General features: G+C 44.0%; 1 protein-coding gene and 2 long non-coding RNA genes across 15 annotated transcripts in view; 2 read left to right on the forward strand and 1 right to left on the reverse strand.

Moving 5' to 3' along the window:
* Window positions 1-10,806, forward strand: LOC116807717 (uncharacterized). Of its 13 annotated transcripts, none has more exons than XR_012053690.1 (5): window positions 1-397; window positions 1,326-2,443; window positions 2,935-3,024; window positions 4,822-5,003; window positions 6,263-10,806. It is a non-coding gene; the product is annotated as an uncharacterized lncRNA (long non-coding RNA). The 13 variants fall into 13 exon arrangements; XR_012053692.1 differs by having other exon boundaries at window positions 2-397; window positions 1,326-1,875; XR_012053695.1 differs by having other exon boundaries at window positions 3-397; window positions 1,326-1,582.
* RASSF8 (Ras association domain family member 8) lies at window positions 7,224-27,833 on the reverse strand. Its single transcript, XM_041713840.2, has 4 exons — window positions 27,693-27,833; window positions 14,901-15,790; window positions 12,822-12,966; window positions 7,224-11,683 (listed from the first exon to the last, which is right to left on the reverse strand). Exons 1-4 carry the CDS (start codon window positions 27,793-27,795, stop codon window positions 11,562-11,564), a joined length of 1,260 nt encoding a protein of 419 aa, XP_041569774.1. The 5' UTR covers window positions 27,796-27,833; the 3' UTR covers window positions 7,224-11,561.
* LOC115493459 (uncharacterized) overlaps window positions 15,785-27,983 on the forward strand; it is a 32,979-nt gene continuing 20,780 nt past the window's right edge. The window contains exons 1-3 of the long non-coding RNA XR_012053699.1: window positions 15,785-17,091; window positions 25,601-25,843; window positions 27,542-27,970. This is a non-coding gene — a long non-coding RNA (uncharacterized lncRNA). The remainder of the gene's footprint in view (window positions 17,092-25,600; window positions 25,844-27,541; window positions 27,971-27,983) is intronic.

The raw sequence follows: 27,983 nt of genomic DNA on the forward strand, positions 1-27,983 counted from the left end.
GCTGGGGCGCGGCTCGCGCCCCGCCTCCCCTCGCGCGGCCCCACCTCCCCTCAGGAATGGCCGCCCCGGGGCTCCGCTGATAAAACCGCGGGGTCAGTCAGGCTGGAAAAGTTCTCTGTGATCGGCGAGTCCAACCTGTGACCCAACACCACCGCGTCGACCAGACCCAGCACCTCCAGCACGACCAGCACCTCCAGGGATGGTGATTTCACCACCTGCTTGGGCAGCCCACTCTGATGTGCGATCGCCCTTTCTGTGAGCAAATTCTTCCTACTTTGCACTTTTGCGGCCTCACCTTGGTGAGTCTGTGCAGTTTTGGTCACTGCAACGTAGGAAAGAAATTAAGCTGCAAGAGAGTGTCCAGAGGAGGGACATGGAGATGGTGAGGGACCTCGAGGTAAAGCAACACAAACACCCCCCAGGTGCGGGCACTTGGTCTGTTTTTCTGGAGGAGACTGAGGACAGAGCTCACAGCAGTTCTGCAGCTTCCTCACGAAGCAGAGGCCCTGATCTCTGCTCTGTGGTGATCTGAGGGAACGGCTGGAGCTGTGTCAGGGGAGGGTTAGGGTGGATATTAGGAAAAGGTTCTTCCCAGAGATGGTCACAGTCCCAAGCCTGACAGCTCCAGGAGCTTTTGGACAACTCTTGGGCACATGATGTGACTCTTGGGGAGTGTGTGTGTAGGGACAGGAGTTGGACTTGATGATCCTGTGGGTCCCTTCCAACTCAGCTCATTCTGTGATTCTGTAATGTGCAACCTAAACCTCCCCTGTCCTCTCAGAAAGGGCTGCAAGGGGTTCAGAGTCCCGGCATTCAGGAATTTTGCTCGATGCACATTGAGCAACCAAAATGCAACATTATGCACATATGGGCCAACTCTGTACAGAAATTAATAATTACAGCCCTTGAGGGCATCAGCCGGAGGGTTAATAAAACAGGGAAAACTTTATCAGAGGCTGTTTTAAAATTTAGATTCTTCTGAAATAACAATATTGTTACTGTGATATGGAATCATAGAATGGCCTGGGTTGGAAGGGACTTAATACACCATCCAGTTCCACTTCCTTGCCATGGGCAGAGACACCTTCCCCTGTCCCAGCTTGCTCAGAGCCCCATCCAGCCTGGCCTTGGACACTTCCAGAGATCCAGGGGCAGCCACAGCTTCTCTGGGCAACCTATGCCAGGGCCTCACCACCCTCACAGTGAAGAATTTCTTCCCAATATACAGTCTAGACCTCCTCTCTGTCAGTGTGAAGCCATTGTCCTGTCCCCCTTTTCCTGTCACTCCAGGCCCTGTAAATAGTCTCTCTCCATCTTTCCTGTAGCCTCTTGTAGGTCTCTTTGTTTCAGAAGAGTTGGTGGTGGCAGCTGTTGGACAGAACAGCAAGATCAAAAGATAACACAGCCACCTGAGAGGAGAAACTGAGGCTCCAGCCCTGATATGCTGCGTGTTTATGCATTTTATGTTGTAAACTCATTGGAATAAAAACAGATCTTCATGGGAGCAGGGGCAGGAGCTGGCATGGTGGTTTCCTCTTCCTCAAGTGCAGATTCTAATCAAACAGGCTAAAGCTATTTCACAGTAAGTAACTGCACACCATCATTCTGTGCAATGTAGGGCAAGATCCACCAGAGGAACAGTGCACGTCTCTGAGAGCAGCTTTTGGCACAGGGAGCAGAAGATGCAGAGGTGAACCTCATGGGAGAAGGAATATTCAATCCCAGTCACCTACTGAAAGATAAATACTCTAGGTCCTGAACTATGACTCAAAGGCAGGACTGCTCCTCTTCCAGCATTTTGTGTGATGAGTGGTGCCCTCTGTTGTTCCAGGGAGAAGCTGCTGGGAGTTAGGGAATTGAAATCACGACTGTGAGGTGGGTTTGTTTACTCCAGTGTCACAGACTCTTACAGATGCTCTGGTTTGGACAAAGGGTCTGTCATGCAGAATGCACTGCCATCAGGACTTCATTTTCCAGAGTAAAGTCAGAAATGAAATGTGTAGAGACAAATGGACCAACATGACTAGAAAAAAAAAAGCTTAAACATTAGAAAAGTGTGTAGAATAAACAAGAATTCCTTAATAGCTGCTACAAAGGTAATTGAAGGGTATGGGAATATATGTGGACAAGGGTCTGAGTTAAGGCTGTGTTCCCTTCAACATCTGTTCGCTGAGAGAGAAGGAGCTACCTTTGCTTATCAAGCTGCCATCACCAGATAATGCTCCTTGGCACTCCTAGTCCATCTGCAAAGGAAAATGTGTTTGTGTGAACCTGGGCTGCACGAGCTCCTTGGCACAGCAGAGAGGTTGTGTTTGGAGTGCAGTTTGCTCTGCAGAGTACGGAAACAAGAACCTAAAGATACATCCAGGTCTGCAAAATGTGAAGTAGCTTTGAAAAATGCCCAACTGGTCACGGGGCTAATTCTGGTGTTGTAAATGACGAGGTAAGTACAGTTATTTAAGATGACCTTTGAGAGCAATCTGTGTGCCATACGCCAGGAGCCAGCCGTGGGAAGCACGCTCCCATCAGTGTCCTGCCAGGCCCAGAAGGCATTTCCAGGACTCCAGCTGTTTGCTATGATTGCTGAACATGCAGAGTCTGCAATACCTGCTTTTAAAAATGCACAGGAATGTCACAGGCTTGCTTGAGTTTAGTAACCCTAGGGCAGTGCATTCCAAGGAGTAGAGGGCAATTCAGCTGCCTGGCAGAGCCAGTGGGAAGGTACTGCATGACCTTTAGGAACAAAGCTGCTTGAGCTGGGTCAGCATGGTGGTAGTTTAGGGCTAACCTAGCACTTTCCCTAGTGTGTACAGTCTCTTCATAGAGCAGGATGACAGAATGGCCTGGAATAGAAAGGACCCAAAAGAAGAGTGTTGAGTAAAAGTTGAAATGAGCTTTTATTCCTTTACTTGCTTTTCCTTTTTACCCCTTTAGAAGAAGAAATCTACTTAAAGCTGAACAAGAATTCACCTTCAGAAACCCCCAGCTTCCCTCAGCACACCTGCATCTTGCTCTCACTGCAAGGTAAAGCTAACTCTGAGTGACTTCTTGTTACCCTCCGAGTAGGATATAAAAATACACTTCATGCTGCAGTATCTAGATGGCACAATGAAGTTCAGGACCACGTTGTGCTCACTACTATTTGCCAAACAAATAGGAATTGAGACACTGCTTCCCACGGGGCCTGGTGTAATATATAGACAAAGTCAAAGGGGATGAGGCAGTATTATCTCGGGCTTACAGCTGGGGGACTCCAATCCACAGGGATTATAGTAGTTTGCCCAAGGTCACACACAGGAAATCTATGGCAGATCTGGGAAATGAAACAAGAGCATCCCAGGCACAGGCAAATACACCAGTCACAGGACAGTATCTAAAATGGAATGTTTCAACCCACACCTGTACAGTTTCAGAAAGCTTCCAGGCTTGCTCAGAAACTGCAGGAATGGCATCATTTGTGCATCAGTTACACTGACACTGTGAATTAAGTATTGTATAATTGGGATCATTGTTATAGTCATAGTAACATAAGAAAATAGTTTTGCTCTGGGAATTTTAGTCCTTTCTGAAAGAACACCTTTAAAGTTGGAATGCTGGGTGCCTTATGCAATTCCCTACTACGTGTTGTGTATTCCTAGAAAACCTGCTTCCCATCGCAGTGCGTGGCTGCTGCATGTACTGCTGCCCTCTCGTGTGGGCCTGCTGGGAACTGCAGCTTTGGCACAGTCCAGGAGACCCGATTATCTGGTGCTGGCCCCGGGCATAACCTTTCACCCCAGCCCTACAGCTGATGGACATTGTCGCCTTTCTCATTTGCTCTGTCACCGTCTCCTCCACGCTTGTTTTGTGCGTGACACAAGCAACATGACAGTGCAGAATCCAGGTCATAGTCTTGGCAGCCACGCTGCAGATCTGCCAGGTCAAGGAAATGCTTAAGACAACGTTGTAGCAACAAAACGCTGTCAAAGGTCAGCTGGCATTCTGGGGTTTCCCTTCTGTGTACCAGGAGGGCCAGTTCCACCTCATCAATCAAAGTTCACCTCAGGCTGATTGGGACTGCTAAAGCCAAATCATCTGTTCTGGGCACATAACATTTCAAGAACAGCAGTTTGATACACACAATAAAAGTTGTGGCAGGTAGTAATTTAGGAGAAGCTCCACAGGCAATCACAAAGAAATTCCAGTTATTTCAGACTTAAAGGCTGGCCTAAATTTCATTTTAGCAATAGCTCCTGATGGTACTTCTGTGATACCATGTCACTGGCTCTAAAGCTGCATGATTCACTTTCCATCACACTGGCACTGGAAGAGACTTCAGGGTAAATACAAATCAGGTTAAAGGTGTTTTACTTGGTCTACATCTCGGTCCCTTCCTTCCATCAACCTCCCTTTTTTTGTTGTTGTTGTTGTTGCTTTTCATTTCTGTTTTAACCAGAAGCTCTCCTTTTAAAAATACCTAGGCAGGTAATTATTTGCACTCATTTGTGTTGCATTGGATTAGGTGGGTTTTTATAAGCACACTTTCCACAAGCCCAGCTGGAGTTCTGAATACTTTTTCTTCAAACTTTTGCTCATTAAAAATAAATCACAGAAAACTTTTCTTCCCTCTAACTTGACCCAGGATTGAATATTAGATCTTTTATGCTGCATTTTCCTACTAAGTTTTCCAATTACCAACTATCTTCTTCTTTTTGCCAAGAGGTAGAACAAGACAAAGCACGTAGCTGAAACAGTAAGCACAGTCTGGTGTAGTGATATTTCACCTCCATCAGCTTCCAGATGTCTGAACAGAAGTGTGATTACACTTTCTCACTCTTCCAGAGATCCCTGTAGCCTTTCCACAGCCATGGATTCAGCTCCAAAAAGCTTCTAGAAATCAAACTTCAAATTGCACGGGGGAGAAGCTCCAGGGCTGCCTGTGTGGCAGCAAGGAAGGAGGCACACACAGAGGCACCAGAAGTGGCATGAGGACACTGGCAGAACCTGAGTTTCTCAGACAAGAGGTGAGGTTGCTCAGGGAAGTTTATCAGGTCTAATTGCATCAGTTCCTTGTTGCACTAGCAAATGCCAAAAGAGGCTCCTTTCCAGACAGCCCTGGACGGTACACAGAACTCATTGAAAAGGATGGGGAAAAAAAGTACACAACATACCCAATATTTCCATTCCCTGGAAAAAGGGAACAAAATAGACCAACTGAGATTGTCTCCATCCAATATTTCTGGGGAAAGTTAATGATGAAGCAGTGGCTGACCTAGAAAATACTCATTAACACTAGCTACAATATCAAAGGTAGCAAATATATCATTTTCAAGTAAGGCAATAATGGGCACCATTGCTCATTGTGCCCTACTTCAGACAGCAGACATCTTCGTTTAAACAATCATTAAAAATTTGGGCTATAAAGGAATAATACCTAGCTGACACAGACATGACAGGCAGAAGATTTCAGTATGGCTTGTGAACAAAATGGATCATTGATCTGGTCTGGTTTTGCAACTCATTAGTGGTCCAGTTACAACTGAGCTAGTTAGTGCTGCAGCAGCCACATACAAATACACCACTTTGTTCTTTAAAGGCAAAGCAAAAGATCAGAAACATCAGCTGTAGCCCTGGCTCCGCTGGGCACGCTGAGAAACCTTAGTTACCACAAAAGCCAGCCAGCTGACTGGCACAGGGGCAGGAAAGGGCACCTTTCAGAGCACAGGGCCTCCACAACTTCCACAGCCCTGACAACAACAGTGCCACGTGCTAGGGCTTCAGTGGAGTTCATGGCATTGTCCTATTGCCAGTCAACAGTGCCACTACTGTTAGCTCACTTCTCCTCACATCTAATGGGATTAGGCTCCAGTTAGCTTAGGAAAATCCATTTGTTGGGATATTAAACTAAGGACTGCATTTGGATGGCTTAAATCACAAGGCTCCAGCTGTATCAACTTCCCAGCCTTGATTAGCTCAAATGATCTCATGCAAGCTTCACATCCTCTCTGGTCTCAGCACAGTAATCTGAACACCTGAATCTGACCTAAAAGGCCTTCTACTCCTTGTTCAAAGATTAATTTCTTCTTGCTTGCTAAAGCATCAGGGGACCCTGCATTTGTTGTGGGAAGAATCAGTACATTCAGTTCACCTCCAAGTGAACCTCTGCCTCTTTGCTTTAAGTTACACTTCTCCCTAGTCACTGACCAGTTCTGTCATTTCAGGGTTACTGTTAATTTTAGTAACAGTTCATCAGCTGAAAACAAGCTCCTCTTCCCTCTTGCAGTGCCTGGACTTTATCTGATTGAGATGACACTTACAGTAAAGGAGCCTTGGCCGTGCCTTCGGGCCCGGTGTTCTCTGAGAGCAGCTCGGTAGTGAGACATGCGTGACATGAACGGTGCAATCCCAGCAAACCATGAACTGTAAAGACCCAAAGTTTCAGAGGGCAATTTATTGTATGGGAGCATATCCAATACTTTTTGTCAATCATTCATGAGAATAATAAAAAATAGCTTTTTAAATGACAAAAAATATAGTTACATATAATACAGATTTTCATCTTGCATTGAAGCAGAGCAGTAATAAAATGCTCACTCGTGTTTTCACAGTTCGTTTTGCTTCTCTAGGTTAAAGCATCAGCAACTCAAGTGTTCCAGTCAGAACCCCCTAGTTAGCAGTTTCACAGGATGATGGTGAGGGTGAACACTCTCAGCATTCTGACCACTTCACAAGTACAGCAGGCACATTTGATCCATTTCAGAACTGCTAAAATTTTCAGAGGTACCAGCTACACTTGAGGCATCCTTGCTGCAACTGAAAGGGTTTTGTATCAGAACACCTTTTTTAGGCCCCAGTCAGACACACATCTCTGGAACACTCAAGAATGTCCTTAAATCCAGTCTGGTTCAAAGAGCTCCAAGCTGATCCTTTGTGACCCCCTTGTTGTGCCCTCACACGTACCACACATGGGCACAAAGCTCTAACCAGTACTTGGTCACATGTGTAAAGTGCTTGCAAGACCACAAAGGATTTAACATTCTTCAGCACTCCCCTTAGAGACCTAAAGGCATTCACTGCATGCATACATTGGTATTTACTACACACACACCCAGCCCCCAGTATTATTGCAATAATTCTTTGCTGGTATAACAGCTCATACACCAGGTTTCGCTTATTTCGTTTTCTACAAACATAGAAAAAAAACACCTGAAGAGAGCTAGAACAGCTTTCAATCAGTCACTATATTGGCATTGAAAGCTTTATTTTGAAAACTTTAAGCAGCAATACTGAATAAATAGACAGAATGATTGTTTTGTCATCTCCATACAACTGATGGCCTTCATCCAAAACATTAAAATACTGTAGCAAATAGAATAAACATGCACGTTTCAATGTTCTAAAAAAAACCACAACCAACCAAAACAATCAAACAAACAAACAAAAAAAAAGAGGTGTAATATAAAAGTAACATTTTGACACTTTTTTTTTTAATACAGTACAGACCATTAGAGACTATTTTCTGGAAAATATATCTGAATACAATTTTGTTATTTACATGTATCATTAAGGCCCAATTCACTCAAGTTAATGCACATCAGGAATTTATATGCTTCAAGGTAACTCACTAAAAATTATAAGATCGATGTTTCTTTGATCATACTCATATGATCCCAGTTCACTGAAATAATGCAATACTGTTCACGCTAAAAACAAGGCAATTGCTGCCCCAAGAGGAAATATTTTTTTCACTAAAGGATCTTTTTCCCTCTTACTTCATTATGTTTGCATATTGCTAATGCTAGTGGTGGTAGTTCTCTTCTTCAAGAACTTCCTCCAAACTTGCCAGGGTTTAGAAAAGCAAGCAATCTCAAAGATAACATACCATTTCCAGAAGCAATTCAGGCACTTGGGAACCTAAGTCCCACTGAAAGATACTGGGAGCTGACTTTTCAGAGTGGGACTTGGTTTCTCCCTTGCTCAGGCATTCAGACTGTTCACCATAGCCTTAACCTACTGGCTTTTCAGATGGTCACCCCCCTCTTTTCCCCTAACAACATAGCATCTCCATCCTCATGGATGAGAGAGATAACACAGTTAATTTCCATTAGTAATAAATTACAGGAGTTCTCCATATAAATTCCCTGTGCACTGGAAAATAGTGCTTGTGTATTCAACTATTTAACGCAAGCAAAAAACCCCATTTTTATCATGCTGCCCAGTAAATAATATGGCACTTGTTAAAATTAGTATGTGTAGCTTCCTTTCTGCTAATGCCCTAGGAGGTTTGGAACACTTCTGAAAATGGACTTTTTGTACAGTTGTAAAGAAAGAGTGAGTTTCTGCAGTTGATCAGAAGCAAAACTCTAAACGCCATAGTGTGAGGAATTTTTCTAACTGTTACACATGGGTCAATTCACATTTAATGCAAGGCCATGCCATTTCTTTTTGGTTTATTTACAGAGACAGTGAAAATGCTATGGAACTTCAGCCTGGGTGAAATTCAATAAGTAAGAGGAGTATGGTGGGGGCATGGGAATTTGTCAGTTCTCACAACTGGCAGGTCTGGATACCAAAGCCTCTCCTTGGTCACAGGAGTGGCTGAAGCTGCAAACTTTTTTTTCAGATCACCCTGACATGTGCCAAAGCCCTGGCAAGGAGGAGCCACTCAGGGATGCTGAAGTGGTCACTCCTGAGCCAGCTCCAGGCTGGCCCCTGTGTCCAACAGCTGCTGCAGTGAGCAGGTGCTACTTTTTAACTCCAACAGCAAATTCCTGCCTTGATTCTATGACAAAGCTGTCATTTAAGCCCTCCAAAGCTGCTCTTACACTTCCTTTTAATACTTTTCCTCCTCCCTCTGTCTTACAGAATAACCTGGCAGAGAAAGAGAGCAGGTTTTATGATGCAAGAGCCCAATTCAGCTCAAACTGACATCTGTGGAAGATGGACCAGTCACAGAATATGACAAAATCATTAGCTGGGGTAAATATGCTGATCTGCCTTAAAAATACTTCATCTCAGGACAAGACTCTTTCCCCTCACCCCCATGCAGCATAATTTGGGCCAGACTTTGCAAGGTGCTGAGTGCCTCAGTTCTCTAACATCAAGAGGTGCTGAAGATGCAAGATATCCACTGGAGAGGGCCATTTCATTTCTGTAAATTGAACCCAGAATGTAAGGCATATATGCTCAAGTACCTTGGACAGATATTGTCCCCAAACTATGTATAGTTTACACTTTTAAATATATATATATATATGTGTATATATATATATATATATATATATATATATATATATATATATATATATATATATATATACACACACATTCTTTTTTTTTTTTTGTTTTAATACAAAGTTATGGGCACAGTAAACATGAGCACAGACTTGTGATAAACTAACAGTAAAATGGGTGAGCACTGCAAAGGTTCCTCAGGTAGGAATATCTCATTTTCCAGTTTGCTCACAAGGGAAGATGAAAAAAAAAAAAACCAAAACAAACAAACAAAACAAACCCAAAAAAAAAACCCCAAAAAACCAACAAACAAAAACCCAAAACCAAAAAACCCAAAAAAACCCCAAAAACAAAAACAAACAATCAAACAAACAAAAAAAAAAACCCAAAAGAAACCACCCAAACCTGATAAGTCAAACAGTAAAAATTCAGTCTGTTTGGAAAGGTCCTTTATATATTCACAGCCTTATCTGTTGCTGTAAGTCTAAATACAGCAGCATTTTTAGAATATATGATGCCATTAGTAAGTGGAAAGGAAAAAAAATGCATTAAACACTCAAGAATCCTTCATCTTCTGCTATATCTTTTAAAACTTCCATTTGTCAGGAAACTCCTTTTTTAGAAAATGAGACTTAAATTAACATTTATCTGCACATCAGTGAATCAACACAAGAGGATGCTAGGAGTTAAGTATTTTTCTATGGCTAAAAGGTTGGAGTTTCCTAGCAGTGGTGAAATCCTGACTCTGCCAAGGAGGGCATCAGGAGCCCAAGTCTTCAGCACTGCAGTGAGGGCAGAGTGTCCCCCCTTGTGCCCAGGGGAGCTCCAAGGTGGGGATGATCCTGGGAGTTGCTGTTAGAACTGGAAATCCACACCAGGGAAGGCCCATCCCTTCCCTAACTCATCCATGAGGCCAGCCCCCAGCGTTTACAGTGTGTCCCCCTGATGCCAGTCCCTTTTGCACAAACCTGGTGTCCCCTACAGCAATCTCACTTCAAGGCCTGCAAGCAAAGAGCTATTTGGGAGCAGCTACTTTCTGCAGGAAACCCTTTTTGTCTAATTCTTTCATAGCTTTGACTGCATTAGAGCAACATCAAATGTGATAATGTTCTCTTTTCATATGCTTTGTGAAAAATGACCACCAAATGTGGGAATTTTCTGCTTGGAAGCATTACATTCTCTAAGTGACTGTCTTTCAAAGGGACCACATGTCTCCACCAGGGAGCTGAATGAAATCCTGGCCTCACTCCTGTCAATAAGAGCTCTGCTATTGACTTCTTGGGACTCTGCCAGGTTTATTCCCTTCAGAAAACTTGAGTGGATTCTGGAAGGCTGGAAGTGGATACTCATTTGTGTTGTGTCTTTCTTCCCCTCCAACAGCAAGATTTGTAACAAAACAAGAACACTGTAATGGCCAGTGGAAAAAATGAAGTACAAAATCACACACAGTGAAAGCCTCCTACTCTCTTTTGTTAAGATATATGAAGACAACTTCTTACATTGTTCTTTTCTCAAAAGGCATATACAATGTGGCAAAATATTTCAAATATACATTCTATATAATAAAATATCATCTAACTAGTGCATCCTCAATCATATACTGGAAATATTTTTACCAAGCCAAGGTTTAAAATCCATAAATCTTTTGACACTAGGTGCTTCATTCAAGGCAGATACAACAGCAAGTAAATCCCACAAGCTCACTTTCCAAGCCTTAAAAGGTAGCAATGGATGGAACATGACATATGATGACCCATGAAAGAAAGGAATAAAGTTAGTGGTGAGAAACCACTGCAATGGTTCAGCACCCCTCAGAACTCTGCATTGCAGGTTGCTGTACTTGATCAGATGGGGGATGTTGGTATACACAAATTAAAGTCACCTCAGCAGACTGACACACAGCCATACGTGATAATTCACAAGTTAAAAATAAAAATATAAAAGGTCAACATTCACCAGTCCATTGATTAAAGGGAATAAATTAAACCTCAGATAAGTTGCATACACATTTTCCTTCACCCTAAGTCTTCCATTTATGACTATACAAGGAACAATACTTTCCCAAACACTTCTGAAGTGGCAAAAACAATGAAGGTTTTTGCACTCAAGCTGTGTTGACAGTAAGGTCATCCTTGCCAATTATGAATTGAGACAGTTCCTGTCTCTTTAGCATCAGTGCACAGGGTATGGCTCCAAGTGGTGTTGGAGGAAGAAGAAAAAATAACACGGTGGTGTAACAAAAAAAACAAAACAAGACAAACTTCTTCCATTCATCATTGGCTGAATAAAATAAAGTGTATCTTGTCCAGGGTACCTTGCTAGGTCCTCTCTAGAAGAGGTACATACTGTCATACATAAATGCCCTCTGGGTTAAAACCAGATGACAGGGGGTTCTGTAGGATCCGAAGGTTACTGGGGAGTTGCCTCGATGAGCCAGGGCGCTTCAGTGACCCAGATTGAAAGGCTGGCTCTGCATGAGAAAAAGGGCAATTAGAAAAGTCATCAGCTGAGGTGCACCTTTCCTCCTCCTCCTCCTGCTTAATGCAACACAGAAAAACTAATTCCATGTGTAACAAATTACTGAAGTGCCTGGCTAGGAAGTGAGGAGATCTAAGGTGCATACTTCCTACTCACTTCATAACAGAATGAAACCACACAAAAGAATTACCCTCCCACGAGAAACATGTACACAGATACACACACACACTCTCTTATATGGTGACTTGCAGAGAGTTTGAACTGTAACATGATTCAAAACCTCAGCTTCCTTCCCACTTAAGAGTTCCTACAAGAGCTGCATTTGAAGGCCTGGTTGTCTTTTCTTCTCTCCCCAACCCATTGGCCCCCACAGTGCCTTTTGGTTATAAAGTTTTCTGAGCAGAGGGACAGACCCAGCACAAGAGAATGCTGAGACAAAGAGCCCCTTGGAAGCAGAGTGCCAGAAAAAGCACACGACTGTGCCAGTGCTGCAGCTCTGACATGCATTCAAAATGCTCCTGTGGTTCTGCCCAGGAAATTCGGAATCCAGATTCGGGCACGTGCAGGCTGCGCTGATCTCGCCGGGGGCGAAGTCAGTCGGCACCCGCCGTGACAGCCATCTGTGCAGGACTTCTGCATGGCTGGCAGCCCAGCTGGATCGGCTCCCATTCCTGTGCGCCTGCTGTCTGGGGTTTCTTGGGATCCAGACACATTCCTTCTTCTGCTCTGACAACACCCCCACCAGAAGAGGAAGAACCCAGACGAACAGCAATGTCAGATGTACGACCACGTTCTGTGCTGGCAGCCAGCCATAGCGGCCCCTCTTGAAAGCTGCAGGCTTAATTCGTTGCTGATGGGACAAACGCATGCCCGGGCACAGTGGGAGAGAAGTTCTCCCCATACTGCTCTTTATTTAGAGCCTGCTAAACCCTTGGAATGAAAATAAGTACTCGACAATGCACTCTCGTAGTGCTTTGCTAAAGTCTACACTAAGGGAGCATTCACTTCACGTAGGAGTGCCAGCATTAAAGTAAATGTGGCAGCAAAGGCACGGCCAGCCCCTTCTCCCTCCTTCCCTCCAGCCCCTTCTCCCTCCTTCCCTCCCTCCCAAAGCATTGCCAGGGCCGCACCTCTCTCGAGCTCCGTGTGTGGGGCCTCCACCTCCACGGGGTCTGCCGGCAGCACCGTCACCTTGGTTCCAGTTTGCTGGATGAACTGCTGCAGGTTCACCTGGCGCAGCTCCTTGGTCAGTTGCTCCAGTTCTTGTTCCCTGTCCTGCCAGGAAACAGAAAACATCTGCTGAGCAAATAAAGCAGCATTTCATGACCACATTTACAGTTGGGCAACTAATACTTTTCCTTTTAATGAGAAAGCCTCCAATTTTTAAAGCTCAACTGCAAATTGATAAGTTGAAAGGTATTTTAATCTTGGAATTTAAAATGCCAGTCAACACTCGCTAGCACTTACAGAATCACAGAATCAATTAGGTTGGAAAAGACCTCTGACATCCTTAAGTCCAACCCATGACCCTAATTGGGTTTTTCTTAATGTATTTTATTTTTATATTGCTTCTTGGATGACTAGCAGCTGTTTCTCATACCACCTGAGAAAAACCTTGGCACATCAGCAAATAAAGGTAATAGTGTGAATGCTGAAAAAATAATCAACTGAGCAGCAGTCTGGCACCAAGTCTTACTTCTTCCTGAAGTGTCCAGCATGGCTTGGACAGCTCATTTAATTCTTCTGATCTTAAATGGAGTAAAATTCTTTTCTCTTCTTGTTCTTTACATTTTCTATTTAAACTTTTTTTGGCCAGAACCTTCTCACTCTGCAAGGGTTTTGTGCAATGAAGCCAAAGCCTGGCTGGCTCCCCATTCCAAAGCACAGATGATCATTTAGGATCTTTTTCTGTACTTCTGTCATGATATGCAAAACTTACAGCTCTGATAGATTACAACAGTCTTGGACTATTATTATTCCCACACACAGAGGTTGAGCTGCTTTAATCTTGAACTTCGGGTATGCAATAAAATATTTGTCTATTTCCTCCCTACTAAAGCTCCATAGCGCAGAGCTCAGTTTATTTTCTTGTGGACTTCCAGATTTGTGCACCTTTAGGTTTAGAACAAGACTGGAAGATCTGAATTGAATGGGAACTTTCCAAAGAAAAGAGACTATGAAAAGTATGAAAAGAACCAAGCCAGAAATATTTTTAACTCCATCATGGCCTCAGTAGATAAAACACATAAAGAGGACTTGAAGCTTTCCATCAGTGCAAATCCTTAAGTGCAGCATGTCTGGAAACTTAGCATAGATAATCATGGCCAATACTGCTTACAGTTTTCATCCATTTTGCTTTGGATGAAAAGATTACTTCCCCCCCCCCCCCCCCCCCCCCCATTATCTAGTAAAACCAGCTCATACTGACATGGTTCTAAGGCAGAAGTAAGGATAAAAAAAATCCCTTTACATATTCACAGTGGAATCACCTTAATGCCACTGCAGAGCTGCAGAATATACTAACTGTGAATCCTGGGAATCAGCAAGGACCACAACTCCAACTGATGTATGGTGCCTTAGGACTACCTTACGTGGCACATAAAAATCCCAGGAGCTCCAATCTTTCCTCCACCTTCATCCAGCTAGCAGCTGGAGTTCCTTTATTCTTTCATGCTTTATCAAGGTCCAGGTGATATCATTAACTTTAGCAAGGAAACTGGGTCTGGATTCTCTTTTTACACATGTGCCACAAATGCCTGAGGTGTAGAGAAAATAAAATCTCTAACAGCCAGTCAGCCAGGAAAAGAGGGATGCTGTTCCTTAAAACCAAAGCCCTGTAAGGTTGCAGGTACTTTAGCTCTGTACCTTTCCAGGCGCTGCTTTTGGACTGTTCTTTGTAATTCATCTCTTTTGGTAGCAGAAAACCTAGCAAAGATCAGAAGTTTATCCTCAGAAAATGCTACAGTGGTGCTTTTCTTCTCAGATAGTTTGAATGAGCAAGTTAAGCATAGGTGAAATAAAAACTATCTGCTCTCCCAAAAAAAACCCACAAGCTGAAATGTGATTTGAAAATGAAAGCAACATAGTCTTTTACCATGATTCACTCTGGAAACTTTCTTGTGCTGTCTTTTATAGGCTTCAGATTTGTGTAAGAGAAATTAATCAGAGTCTTTGACTTTCTCTAGCTATGGATAAAATGACAATCTTACCTGTAATCGCTTGGTAGCTTGGCCCAAAGACCTTTCTACCGCTTTAATGCCATTTTCCAATCTCAGACTCTGCTGGCCCTGAATATCAATTTCTCCCTTCACCTTCTCGATCTTTTCCTTGACCTCTTCTTCATTCACTTGGGACTCCTGAACTTCCCGCTGCAGCTTCTCTGCTTCAAGGCCACTCTCCATGTTGTGGATCTGAGACACATAGTCCTTGAGCTTGCTCTCACACTCCAGGATCCTCTGCCTCATCTCCTGCAACTGCTCCATCAGCTGCTTTTCATTCTCCTGTTCGATCTGCAGCTCGTTTTCCCAGAACTCTTCCTCCTCAATCTCCACTTCGTTGCGTTTGATCTTCTGCTCCAGTTTGAGGATTTCTTCTTCCAGGCTGGCGTTGTACTTTTGCTCCCAGTAGCGGATCTCAGCTTCGTTGGACTCCAGCTGCTTCTCGATGCACTGAAGCTTCTCCGTCTGGAGGTGGATCAGTTTCTTCAACTCGTCCGCTGTTGTTTTACAGTTGTTGAGCACCTTTTGCTTGAACTCGGATTCCTTGCTCTTGCCGAAGATGTCCATTAGCCCCTTGGCGCCGCCGGTGAAGGTGAGGGATTTCCTTTTCGGTTCCCTCCTCTTCATGGCCTTGTCCCCGGGCTGCCTGAGCTTGGCCAGGGGCGGCAAGCTCTGCCGGTACAGAGTCCTCTCGGGGATGCGCGCCACGCTGTCCGACGTGGGCCGCTCGCTGAGGGAGGGCCCGGTGCGCCGCAGGATCAGCTGCACGTCGCTGGCGTACTGTCCCCACTTGTTGAGGGACACGATGGGGTTCTCGTGCGGCGCCAGGTGCCGCTCCGTGTCCCGCCACTTCTCGATCAGCGTGTAGCGCCCGGTGCGCCCTGCAAGGGAGCACAGCGTCAGCGCGGCCGCGGGGCGGCGCCACCGGCCCGCCGTGAGGGACGGCAGCGGGACGGCCCCGGGGCGAGGGGATGGCACCGGGACAGCCCCGGGGTGAGGGGATGGCACCGGGACAGCACCGGGACACGACCCTCCCGTGCCCCACAGGCTGTTTCACCTGCCCCCTGTGCCCGCACATCACCGAGTTCACCTCTAAACCCTCCCCGCCCGGCAGTGAACAGGGATTGACAGCGAGAACCGCGGAACTGCGCAACTCCGGGCTGCCGGCAGGATGGGACGGACTGAGACTCAGGGAATCGCACAATGGTTTGGGTTGGAATGGACCTAAAGATCAGCTAGTTCCATCCCCCTGCCATGGGCAGGGACACCTTGCCTATCCCAGCTTGCTCAGAGCCACATCCAGCCTGGCTTGGGCACTGCCAGGGATGGGGCAGCCACAGCTGCTCTGGGCACCCTGTGCCAGGGCATCACCACCCTCACAGGGAAGGATAAAGCAAGCGACCCGGCCGTGTTGGTAACCACCACGTAAATACACACAATGCAAACCTCTAGAGCAAGAAAACAAGGACAGGAGTCCCAGATCTTTCATGCAGCCACATGGAAATATCAAACGTGAAGGCAGTGTGTTTGCTGCTAGACTTTTCATCAATCAGAGGCAGCTGTTAATGACTGACAGAGCCTCAGCTCCCCTGTTCCTGCCCTCCGGTTCGTTCAGACACTGATCCAGCCTAGGCCACAGCCTGTGATGCCTATGGCAGTGCTGCTGATGTGACAAACCTACACTGAGGAGAGCTGAGGGACAAGAGCAGCGTGGGCTGCCTAAACTGCGAACAAGTCATCGAGCTCCCTGCACAATGTCATCATCTGCAACAGCGGCTCCCACATCCCCACCGGGGCAACCCAGCCTTCAGGAGGCTCCCACATCCCCACCGGGGCAACCCAGCCTTCAGGAGGCTCCCACATCCCCACCGGGGCAACTCAGCCTTCAGGAGGCTCCCACATCCCCACGAGGGCAACCCAGCCTTCAGGAGGCTCCCACATCCCCACCAGGGCAACCCAGCCTTCAGGAGGCTCCCACATCCCCATGAGGGCAACCCAGCCTTCAGGAGGCTCCCACATCCCCACCGGGGCAACCCAGCCTTCAGGAGACTCCCACATCCCCACCGGGGCAACCCAGCCTTCAGGAGGCTCCCACATCCCCACCGGGGCAACCCAGCCTTCAGGAGGCTCCCACATCCCCACCGGGGCAACCCAGCCTTCAGGAGGAAACTTAAGTCCTTTGGTAAGTCCTCAGAGTTTTTCTAATTGCTCTGTTGACAATACAACTTACGTTCAATGCTTCATTTGTGTTCTTATTAAACACCCCTAAATTCAGCTCAGCAGTCTTCCTCCTCCAACACCACTTATGGGATATTTTTCTAAGCACTCTCACTACTCTGAAATACAGCATTCTGCCTCTCCAGAAGAGTTTCCCCTGTCAAGGTATCCTCACTTAAAAGCCACAACATTATTTACAAAAAGTTGGGAAAGATCAACTGCTTTTAAAGTGTTTGATGCTTATGAATTTCTGAACAGCTCTACAATTGCCATTAACCTTAAAAACATCATTAGCTACTTTAATGCATTACCTACATTCATTTTCATGAGACATGATCATTCAAATGATTTATTTCAGCACATAAAAGCCTGTCATATATACACCTACAGAAGGGAGGAGTTGGAAGAAATGTAGTTATCAGTGGTAATGCATTTGATGTGTTCTCTTACCTTATACTACCTGCCCAATCATTACACTTTTCTCAAAAGGACAAAAATATCCTAATCTTGGGCTGGAGATCTGGCCCTTGACCGCCAGTCACAACACTCACATGGACTCCTCACTTCAGATTTGTAGGAAACAAGCTGCACTGTGGTGATTAACACACTATGCACCCCTCTAAAATGGGACACTGCCTTCTAGAGAGCCTTCTGAGCTACAACTACTGCATTGGAAATGTTCTTCTGCTCTCACTTTCTCACAATTAGCTCCCAAAGCAAAGAACAAGAACAAAAACTGTCTGCAGAGGCAGCTGGAGAACAGGCAGCTTTGGCTCATGGCTCATCCCGGCGGGATTGGCTGGTCCAGTCAGAAACCAAAATGTCCATGTTCACTTCCAAGTTAGGAGTGAGGGCTGAAAGATTTGGCTGATAGAAGTCAGCAAAATGAGGCAGGCAGTATGAGAATAGAAATCCACTACTACAAATGCCATATAAATAAATGACACTGGGTAGGGACTGGGGAAAAAAAGTGGGGAAAAGCCCCAAACCTATCAGCATAATAACATACTTGGCTAACACTCTCAGAAAGAGATTTAAGGCTTATTCTAATAAAGTTCTTCAAAATCAAGTTTATAAAGGTATATGGTGTAAAGTGAGAGATTTTTGCTAACTCACAATATTGCTAATTGATCCATGAAGATTTGTAGTTTGTAGTAGGCATTGGTGTTGTTACAGGAAAAATAAACCAAATGTTTGCTATAGCATATGAACAATAAATCCTGGAGAAGAAAAATATTGCAAAAACATACCCCAGGACAAAGGCTGCACTTCACTGCTCTGTTTTGTTCATCTTAGACGTTTCCAGCTTGTAATCATGGTTGTGCTACTAATGCTCGTGTTGTGTCAGAAACAGGTTCAAAGAAGTCCTGAAATTGCAAACTAGAGTAGGTACCACTAGGGGAGCAAGCAGAGTGCAGTTTTTATTCACTCTGCTATTAAATTCATTACTTAAAAGAAATGTAACAGGAGACCACATAAAAGAAAGTGTTTTGTGGAAGTAACACTTGCACAGTTCAACAACCACACCTTGAGCTCAGGACTGCTCTAAAACAAAGCTGTTCTCTTCCGAGATCATTACCCAGGTCTAGTGCTCAGCCTGTGCATGACGCAGATTAACAATACCCAGACAACCACAACTGTGATGTTTGCCTGCATTAGAGGGGATTAATTCACAAATGAAAGGGTGAATGAGTTAATTCAGAACTAATGACAGAGTATTTCAGAACACAGGCGTCCCTGTAGCAAAGTGCTGGTTTTGGTGTGCAGCCACCACTGACAAGGAGAAAGCAGCTTGCCCATGTTGTTGATGAGGAACAATTCACCGCCTGCATGCTGCTTCTTGACCTGTGTGTTTATCCACAAGCTTCTGGACACAAAAAGCACCTGGCAGAACTCAGTCCAGCCTCTTTCATGTAGCCTTATTATTTTAAAAATTAAGTTACAGTCACATTCAGGTAATGGCCATGTATCAGCAATATATGGCATTCCTCAAATTACAGTGTGTTTCTCCACCTGAATAATATATGGACTACCACTCAGAATTTTGCAGCATCTTCAGGAAAGGTTCAGTGACCAGTTCAGCAGTGAATTCCCTTAAACTTTAACTGCAACTAGAACATATTAGACTTTTTTTTTTTTTTTTTTTTTTTTTTAATACTTCTATCAAAGCCTTGTATTGATGGGACTGGTAGAGAAAACCATCCAGACAGGCCAAAAAAAACCACAAGTAGTGCTGTGTTCTGTAGTTTCCTCTTCAAAAACAGTAATTCAAGGGCTGGAAAAAGCCTCTGTAACCTGTTTCAGGTCCAGCTGCTTCCTGGGCAGCAGGGGAAAGGTGGTTCTGCTCCACACTGCTGAGACCCCCTGCTGCAGGGCTGCATCCAGCCCTGGGATCCCAGCACAGCAAGGACAGGGAGCTGCTGGAGCCAGGCCAGAGCAGGGACACCAAGGGGAGCAGAGGGATGGAGCAGCTCTGCTGGGAGGAAAGGCTGAGGGAACTGGGATTGTTCAGCCTGGAGAGGAGAAGGCTTTGGGGTGACCTCACTGTGGCCTTGCAGTGCCTGAAGGGAACCCACAGGAAGGATGGAGAGAGACTCTTGACAAGGGCCTGGAGTGACAGGACAAGGGGGAATGGCTTCACACTGACAGAGAGCAGGGTTAGATTGGGTATTAGGAAGAAAATCTTCCCTGTGAGGGTGGTGAGGCCCTGGCACAGGGTGCCCAGAGAAGCTGTGGCTGCCCTGGATCCCTGGCAGTGTCCAAGGCCAGAGAGGGCTGAGCAAGCTGGGATGGTGCAGGTGCCCCTGCCCATGGCAGGGGGCTGGGATGGGATGATCTTTAGGGTCCTTTTCGACCCAGGCCATTCTGTGGTTACTGCATGGTCCCCATAATGGGGACCTTGGATGTACCATATGATAGTGCCATCTTAAAACAATCACGAAGAACTTTGTTTTGCAGACAGCAAATAACAAGCAATAACAGAAGGAGACATATTTGCATCCCTAAAGCACACTGCATCTCCACAAAGGGCAGTGTCAAGGTTAATAGGTTCAGTTTCCACCAACAGCTCCCTAAGCACACAAATTTATCACAGGTTCTATTAATAAAGGCACACCTTCAAAAGAATAGTTTATTTCAAAATTGAGAAAGACATCAGAAAAGGAAATATATGGACTCCAGAATGCTGATATTCTGAGAGCCTGCAAAGAGCTGTCATGAGTGGTTTGAACCTGGACTTCTTGTGACATTAAATAGCAAACTGCACTCAGTGTCCTAGACCTGGCTCTGCTGCACAGCCAAACACAAGCTCTGGACCCAAGTGCCCATGTCATGTGCCCAGCCACTGTAGTCTTAGCTTGGGATTGATGTAATTTGCTAATTTAAACACAGATTCCATCACAATGGACAGTGATTAAACTAATAAAATATAGGTACATGGTAATGAACATTTTTTTAGACTCAAGAGGCAGATTTTAAAATTATACTCCATGAAGGTAGTAGGACAACATTACTCACTTCAAGCTCCTCTATATGCTTTAATATTTGCAGCTGACACAGTAGTCAGAGCAACCATTTCTGCTGCCAAAAGTGAAAATGAAACTCCAAAGGAAAGCAGCAGTAGCAACACTCTTGGCAGGACTGTAAACTGAGAAGTCATCAATTGCCTTTTTCAGGACAGAAATGATTCATCCCATTACTCCCACCCAAAAGTCTATCATCCTCTACAAGCAAAGCATTTTAGGCACTACATTTATTTTGCTATGCAGGTAGTATTATACACCCTGAAAAAAAAGTATCTGTGCCTTATCTTTCCCATCAGGCTACAAATGTTTATGCTAAGCACCAAGCAAGATCCATCTTTCCATTAAGTGTCTCGCATGCTTCAGAGCCAGGACCTACAGCAGTGAGTCAGTGCAAGCAGGTGACTCATTGCCCTGGTCCCACATCATTTCTGGGAAAAGGGGTGGGATGAACAGTCTTAAACATGAGGGTACCTCTCCTTCCCTAGAAGAGGGCTTGGGGTGGGCAGGAGCAGGTCTTTGTCACCAGAGGTCATAGAATCATTTAGTCTGGAAAAGATTGCCAAGATCACTGAGCCCAAGCTGTGCCCAATGCCCCCACCTTGCCACCCAGCCCAGGGCACTGAGTGCCACACCCCAGCCATTCCCTGGACACCTCCAGGAATGGGGACTCCAAACCTCCCTAAGCAGCCCCTGCCAATGCTTAACAACCTTTTCCATGAAGAAATTCCTGCTGATGTCCAACCTGAACCTCCTCTGGCACAGCCTGAGACCATTCCCTCTTGTCCTGTCCCTTGTTCCCTGAGAGCAGAGCCGGACTTCCCCTGGCTGCCCCTCCTGTCAGGGACTGTGCAGAGCCAGAAGGTGCCTCCTGAGCCTCCTTTTCTCCAGGCTGAGCCTTTACAGCTCCTTCAGCCCTCCTCACAAGACTTGCTCTCAAACCCTTCAATGCAGTCTTGCTCCCAGTTTCTTCTCTTTCCCTGAGACCACCGGGATGCACCCAGCGAGGGAAGCTCCCTGGCAGACACATCCCTATTTTCCCCAGGGGTCCTATCACCTCTGCTGCACGGCAGCTGTGCCAAGAGTCTGCCCTGCAAAGTGGCACTTTGGACAGTCTTGGGAAAAAAAAAAAAAAAGGTAAAAAAGAAAATCATCACCTAAGACAGAAGTTTTAAGACAGCCACACTAAAAGGGAAGTTGCACTAGTCTCAGTGTTGAGCTGAACCTGAATGAGCACTCCAGACTTATCACAGTGCACAGGTCTCCATGGAGGTAAAGCCAGACCTGCCAATACTTGGCTCAAGCCAAATCCAGACTGCCCAGAGCACTGAAAAGTCACGAGGACATGGCTTTCTGACCCACTTGGTTTCCCAGAGACAGCCTTCCAGCCCTAGGCTGTCTTCCTTAACAAGGCAATGCAAAGAAAAAGTAATTGCATGTGGGTAAAATCTTCTAAGAACTCTTAATATGTGGAACACGTGGGTGAAAATGCTCTGCTTACCAAAGGGACAGCAGCATTAACTCCTGAATCTTTAACAGCACTGACAGAAAAGTAATTGCTGGCAATTTTAATCAATCCAGGATGATCTGAACTCAGTATCTTTGAAATATGAAGCTGACATTTCATTCATTATGTGATACTTTAGTTAACATCCATAGCAACTTGAAAAAAAAATACCATTCTGGCTACCTGAAACTCATTAAATACCTAAGATTAAGAGGAAGAAAACAGCCTTCAAAATAGAGGTTAGAGTTTGCATTGCTCAAATTTCTTAATTCATGCTATATTTTGCAACCACAGGTATGAAATACAATAGAAAATAAAGAGTGAGAGGAGTCCAGTCCTAGGTAGAAAAATCCACAGATATACAGGTTCCATTGAAAGTCTCCTGAGTTCTCCAGGCACAGCCATCTCTCCGTGTCTTTACCAGGACCGAAGCCTTAGTTCATTACTTTGATCCTTGCTCTCAAAAAAAGGGTATGCAGGAGTTTATCACAGAACAAAAATCTCAGTCATCACTTCGTGCTTTCAACTGCCTTTTTCCCCAGCACCCTGAGGTACCACACTTTTTTTAGAGCTGTGTCCTAAATAGGTGGAACAATGGGGAAGTTTGGCTGAGGTCACACAGCATTAGGTGGCAAAGCACATATAGCAGCCCAGGTCCCTCCCAGTAAGTTTACTGTCACCAGATTTCTGAACCAGCAAGTTTATATGATCACACTATGAGATCACCACAAAGCACATGTTTCCTATATTTATTATCCCTCTTAATGTCACTACTAGAAGTGGCAGAGAATGAAATCTTGGGGTTGAAAGAACACAAATTCTAAACAGATCCTTAGCAGGGACACTGCCACTAACCCAGCTTGCTCAGAGCCCTGTCCAACCCAGCCTTGAACAGTTCCAGGGATGGGGCAGCCACAGCTTCTCTGGGCACCCTGTGCCAGGGCCTCCCCACCCTCACAGGGAAGATTTTCTTCCTCATATCCAATCTAAACCTGCTCTCTGTCAGTGTGAAGCCATCGCCCCCTGTCCTGTCAAAATATGGTTTTGTAGAATAAGTGATTTGAACTTTCCAGGTACAACTTTTGGCTGAGCCCTACAATGCTCTAGCTCATGTTTGAAACAGCACTGATATTTTAATAAATACAGTCAATTTATCTTTGAGGAAAAGTACTCAACTGGAAGTTAAAAAAGAAAAAAAAACCCGATGGCTGCATTTGTTTAATTTTAAAAAGAGACAGCTGTACTTCTTGTTCAGTGAAGTGCCGCTCATGATTCTGCAGCCAGAAGCACCAAAATCCACAGCACTATTTAAAGCAAGTCTGCCAATTTAATTAATTGCCACATAAAATTACAGGGAGGAGGGCAGAAGGTTTCTTTTGGTAAGAAATTCAAGCTTCATGTCTCTCTAGAATGAAATATTCACTTTCTAGGAAACAAACATGTCATTTTGAGCAGAGGAGACGCATTCTAGGCTCCAGGGGTAAAAGAAATCACAACAAATGCAATAAAGATCCTCATGGGGGCTGGGAGAGCAGCATTTCTGAAGGAAGAGGACAAGTGTATTTGTGACTGCACTATTTGTAACCACATTCCTTTGGAAGATTTTTTATTTTTTGTGTTTGAATGGAAAACAACCAGTAAAAGCCAATTAAAAATAAATTCTATAGTTAAACTCCATTTGCCTAACCATCACCAAAAATGACTGACTCACTTTTTTAGGATACACCTGCTTTTCCCCTCACTATTACAATGACTTTTTGAGACAAGTCATTATATTCAAACACATTCAAAACAGACCTTTGTCTGGATTCATCAACCATCTCATTACACACAAACTTTAAAAGTATCAACAACTCTCTTTTTACTTTTTTTTCAGTTGTCCAAATTATGAAGAGGAATCAAAATGACCAAGCAATGTTTATATGAAGCCATTCTGGTTTTCACAGAATGCACAGAAAACTTAGCAGAGAATGGGCTGTCAAATGCACATTTTTAAAAGAGACAAGGATGAACCTTGGAAAAGCTCATTTTTCCTGGCAAAAATATTTTTAAAACAAGACTTGTGGTTCTGTATTTAAACTGTGTGCTGAGGTGTATTTTTGTTTTTGTTAGGGCTTTGCTTCTCATGATGAAACAATCACTTTTCTTATTTGTATTAAAAGCCAAATCTCATTAGTCACTTGCAAAGCGTTTGAGTTAAAAAGAAAACAAAGCAGACCTAGATAAAAATCATAAAAGGTAGTATCAAATGTTCTTTCAGATCCCAGTGAGAGATGATTTCACCCTCTGGAAACTTGTAATTGAATAGTTTTATGTCTGTCTTGAACAGAATTCCAGTTCTCCAGACCCACCCTCCAGCTAAGGCAATTCCAACTCCTTCTAAATTACAGATACAGACAATTTTAGTATCCAAAGTTATATCCAACTGATGTTATTCTCCCTTGCATTCAATAAATTACATACACATTTTTAAAAATAAGCTTTGTTAGGGCACCAAACGAGACAACAACCCTACCTTTTTTTTTTTTTTTTGTTTTGTTTTGTTTTAAAGAATGAAGGGGCATTTGAGGCTAATTTCCTGTTCTGTAGTGATCAAGCAATGGGCAGCAGGGGAAAGGGAAGGAGCTCACAGTACAAGAACAGGTAACACAAATGTTATTTATCATGAGTACAGCCCCAGAGAGAGACTTTTTACTGGAAGAGCTCCAATTTCTAAGGAATCAGAGGCATTAGCCAGGCAAATTTTAGTGACAGAATGCCATGGCCAAGGATTAGACACTGGATATGGAACAGAACCTCTTACAAAGGCTCATAGCCCAGTATAACTTGATTTTTTATGTTAAAATAGCCCTAGAAGATGAAAAAATAAACCAAAAAAAAAACCAAGAAGCTTTTTTATCCTGAAGTTGTTACTGAATTTTCATGGCATGTGGGAAGAGTTGGAAAGTGCATAGATGGAAATATTTTTGTGGCTTTTATCACAGCAGGAGATCAGGAGACAGGACCCTGCATTTGATCAAGTGACAGCAAAGGCACTTTTTAAAACACAAGAAATTCCATTTAAGGACAACACACTCTGACTGCCAGGGTGAGTGAACACAGTCAGGTCTCCACACTTGTGCACGTTCACAACTCGGCTGCCCCTGGCCCTGAGCAACCTGCTCTGCCTGGCCCTGCTCTGAGCAGCAGAGTTGGATACAGGCCAAAGGTGCCTTCTAACCACAGCTCCATACTAATTCTGCTTTTCCTCTGTTTGAAATACTAGACTAAGCTTTATTTTTCACATGTCTAGAATAGAGGCAGCTTCATTTGTCCATGAGAAGCTTCTTAATTATGGATGTCTTGTGCTTTCCTCAGTGGATATGGCAGTAAAATAAGCCAGTTTTCAGATATTCCAGATGCTGCACTTCAAGAAAATAATATATTTCTTGCAATTCCCATTTCAGGCTCAGTGAAGAAGACTGTATTTTCTGTGTTGTACACTCTAAGTCAAGGACCTAGTAATAAACTGGAAGGCACAACAAAACAAAAGGAGTATCCCACAAACTTTACAGACAGACAAAATAATCCTGAGTGCAGCCAAGTTATGTGACTGCTGAAGGAGCCAGACTGCAAAGTGGAAAATCCCATCAGAGCCAAGCAAGGAGGAAGCCAGCTAAAACTGGCTACTTTCCACCACCAAATGTCAGGTGAGAGTTAGAGGGATCCGTTTTCATAGATTCCCATTCAAATTCAAGTGACAATTACTCCTGGTAAACTGGGACCTACAGCCAAATCACAGGGGCAGCCAGATGGCTCTGTCCTGATGAATGGCCTGACAGGAGGGCTGGGAAAGCCCTCCCTGGCAAGGACACACAGGTGTAATTTATATGGTGTCTGATACCGTCCTAGCTGTCCCAGCAAGAGGGAAATTGTTTTCTAGAGAGGGTATTTGCCTTGGGAAGGAATTTCCAAAGGATTATCTTGATTTGGCTCTGGTTGCAGCTGAAATTTATCTCAGCATGGAAGCAGAGTCGCCTGTCCCAGACAAACTGGTGACATGTTACAGAAAAGGAAGTCTGCAGAGCTGACAAAACCTGTGTGCGTTTCCAAGACTGAGGAAGTCTTTACAGAGTTCAGGCTAATAAATGAAGTTATAGAAGAAAACCCAAGGAGAAATTACACAGGAGAACATTAAATTACTGTCTAGAACTGGGAGTCTGACATTTTTGTGAGAGAAAGCAAAGTGAAGAAAAAAGTGAAGAAAAAAAGTATCACAACCACTTCATTATTTCTAAACATGTATCACTAAATCATGGCTAGAAAATGATCATGCTAGCAGAATTGTTTCTCAAAAATCCTGCAGGCAGAAAAAGAGATATGGAAGCAATTGATGAGCCAGCTACCATTAAACAAAAAGCTGCAATTAAACCAGTAAAGAAACATTTAATAGTTTAACATCAACTACAAGCTTTGAGAGACAAACTGACTTTCTACAGTTTTTAAAATGAAGCTTCAAAAGTTATTTGGTGCATATAGATAAGCACATGCTTGCATTTAGTTCAATCCTCTTAAAGTATAAAACAAATAAATACCTGTCTTCCACTCCATCAGATGCAAGGAGATGAAAATTGTATTTAAAAGTTTAACATTTAAATAAATAAACATCAATTTCAGAGAAATTGACTTTATGCTTACAGGGAGAATACCTTGCTGATATTCAGAGGTCTAACTTTCTATTAGAAAATCATTATTTTCAAATTGAGTCAGACTGCTAATACAATCTTGAAAAACTGCTGGCATACTGAAAAATGCAGAAGCTCACATTTAAACTATTAATTTTAGGTAAAACATAGGTTTTAATGCCTAAATCTAAATAGTATGTAACGTCAATTATAACATTTTAGTGAAGAATAAGTATCAGCATAGGAAATACTGACAGGATGAGGTTGAGGCTTATTCAGGATGCCCTTAAGCACTGAGAAATATCTTACAAGGCTTTCCTGTGGAGAAGCCTGAAAGATTTTATTTTTCTCTTCTAGACTGTTCAGCAAAGGGCTAACAGTGTAAAGACTTCCAAGTTACTCCTTCATGAACAGTGAGTTATGTGGCATGCAGGCGTCAGAGGAGACCATGAAGGATCTATTTCAGTGATCTATACTATTCCCAATATAGCTAATGATACTTACAGTGGATATAATTTCAATGAACATCATTAGCGAACCAATTATATTGCATTGCTTTTATGTTTTCTTTGGTACTCAGAATACTGACAGTTTAGAACCTTCCTTAGTCCAGGCTGTTTTTACAACAACCAATGGCAGCATAATTATTATTACTTAGGGAATAATTTTTTTTACTGACGGAAAGGTTGTCGACTTCAAAATGTTTCTTTTCTGTCTTTTCAGTCTCTCTCTGGCAGGTGAAAAATCCAAGGCTACAAGTTTACACTGCAAGATTATCCCACTGTGCATTGCATTTTCTGCCCTGCTGGTACCCAGTGCTCGCCCACCTCCCCTGGGTTTAGCTTCACCCCACTTCCCACCTGGCAGTACTCACCAATAGCCTGAGCAAGGGCTATTACAACTTCCTGGCATGTTGTGACTTCGGTGACCCCACAGACAATTCTCTGCACTCCATCCACCCATACTTTGAGCTCCATGGTTCACCAGATCATCCAAGAGCCATGAATGCAAATCAGTCAAGTCATTCTTGCAGCTGCAGCAAAGACAATGCAGCTGACTTCTTCCAGCAGCTGGAACAGAGAAAAAGCCTGGTGTTTAGAGCAAAGAATGGCCAGTTTGAAAAGTTGACGATTTTACCTTGACAGCTATCAGGTAGGAGAACCAA

Source organism: Taeniopygia guttata, chromosome 1A (genome assembly GCF_048771995.1).
Source record: "Taeniopygia guttata chromosome 1A, bTaeGut7.mat, whole genome shotgun sequence".
Taxonomy (NCBI): domain Eukaryota; kingdom Metazoa; phylum Chordata; class Aves; order Passeriformes; family Estrildidae; genus Taeniopygia; species Taeniopygia guttata.